The sequence below is a fragment of the Haliotis cracherodii genome, unplaced genomic scaffold (genome assembly GCF_022045235.1).
Source record: "Haliotis cracherodii isolate W230 unplaced genomic scaffold, xgHalCrac1.p SCAF_16, whole genome shotgun sequence".
In the NCBI taxonomy this organism is placed as follows: Eukaryota; Metazoa; Mollusca; class Gastropoda; order Lepetellida; family Haliotidae; genus Haliotis; species Haliotis cracherodii.
The window spans coordinates 28739020-28740000 of record NW_027266271.1 but is presented as its reverse complement, the minus strand read 5'-3'; the positions used below and the strand labels follow the sequence as shown (position 1 = coordinate 28740000).

General features: G+C 42.7%; 1 protein-coding gene across 1 annotated transcript in view; it reads right to left on the bottom strand.

The window, feature by feature from the left end:
* The window catches only part of LOC139463544 (thialysine N-epsilon-acetyltransferase-like), a 5855-nt gene extending 5543 nt beyond the window's left edge, over positions 1–312 (bottom strand). Inside the window, exon 1 of the mRNA XM_071244815.1 lies at positions 229–312. Coding sequence (XP_071100916.1) covers positions 229–312 — 84 coding nt within the window. The remainder of the gene's footprint in view (positions 1–228) is intronic.
* Positions 313–981: the final 669 nt, after the last annotated feature.

Here is a 981-nt window from a genome sequence, read left to right as displayed (position 1 = left end):
TAGGATAGTCCATATGTCGAGTGAAATATCATGTTTCTCTCATCCCGTGAGATCCCAAGCCGCATTGAGTTACCTTGTGTATGTTGTCAGGTAGGTAGATAACAAGGTGATCCGCACTGACAATTTAATGTCTCGATGCAAACGAGGTACAATCACAGTTGTCACCACTTGTTCTATTCAATTCAATTCCGAAACCCGCCATTCGGTCAATCACCTTAAAAATCTCACCTTTAACATTAGGAATATCTCGCCACAATCTTCAAGTCGGGCATCTCTGATAATATAGTCCGCCATTATACTGACCCGGGACATCTGGGTCATCACAGGGTTATGTGACCTACCAGGTCGCGTGGAGTGACAGTCTATGTACACACAGTTAGACGTCGCAAAAAGAAAACAATTCCGTGGCTTTTGGTGAGCAAGTAGAGTAATGTACAGACCTACAGCTGTGCCAATGTATATCTTACAGTTGTGTCAATGTATATCCTACAGTTCTGTCTATGTATATCCTACAGTTGTGTCCATGTATATCCTACAGCTGTGTCCATGTATATCCTACAGCTGTGTAGTATTCTTATATCATTAATGATAATGACTTCAGCGATATAGCAGGCAAAATGAGTGCGAGGAACTAAGCACACATGGTAAAATCAGCCGCTGTGATCCAGAGTTATCTAAATGCTAGGATGCAAAATGTCCTTTCTTGAACATTCCCTAAACCTGGCAGCTAAAACTGCTTCATTTAACCCCAAATCGAATGACATGGACTAGCCAAACAATCAAAATAACTTCTCGGCATATTGAGCAAAAAGATCGAGGTGATGACGTCACATCCTAAACGAATACCAGACCGGGCTGGAGACATAATACCCCGGATAACCAAGGATGAGGTGAACGTCACATTGGTGCACTTCAAACCCCGCCCCTAGCAACATGCATTTGTCCCCAGTAACCTATATGTGTCTCCATGCAGTAACATAC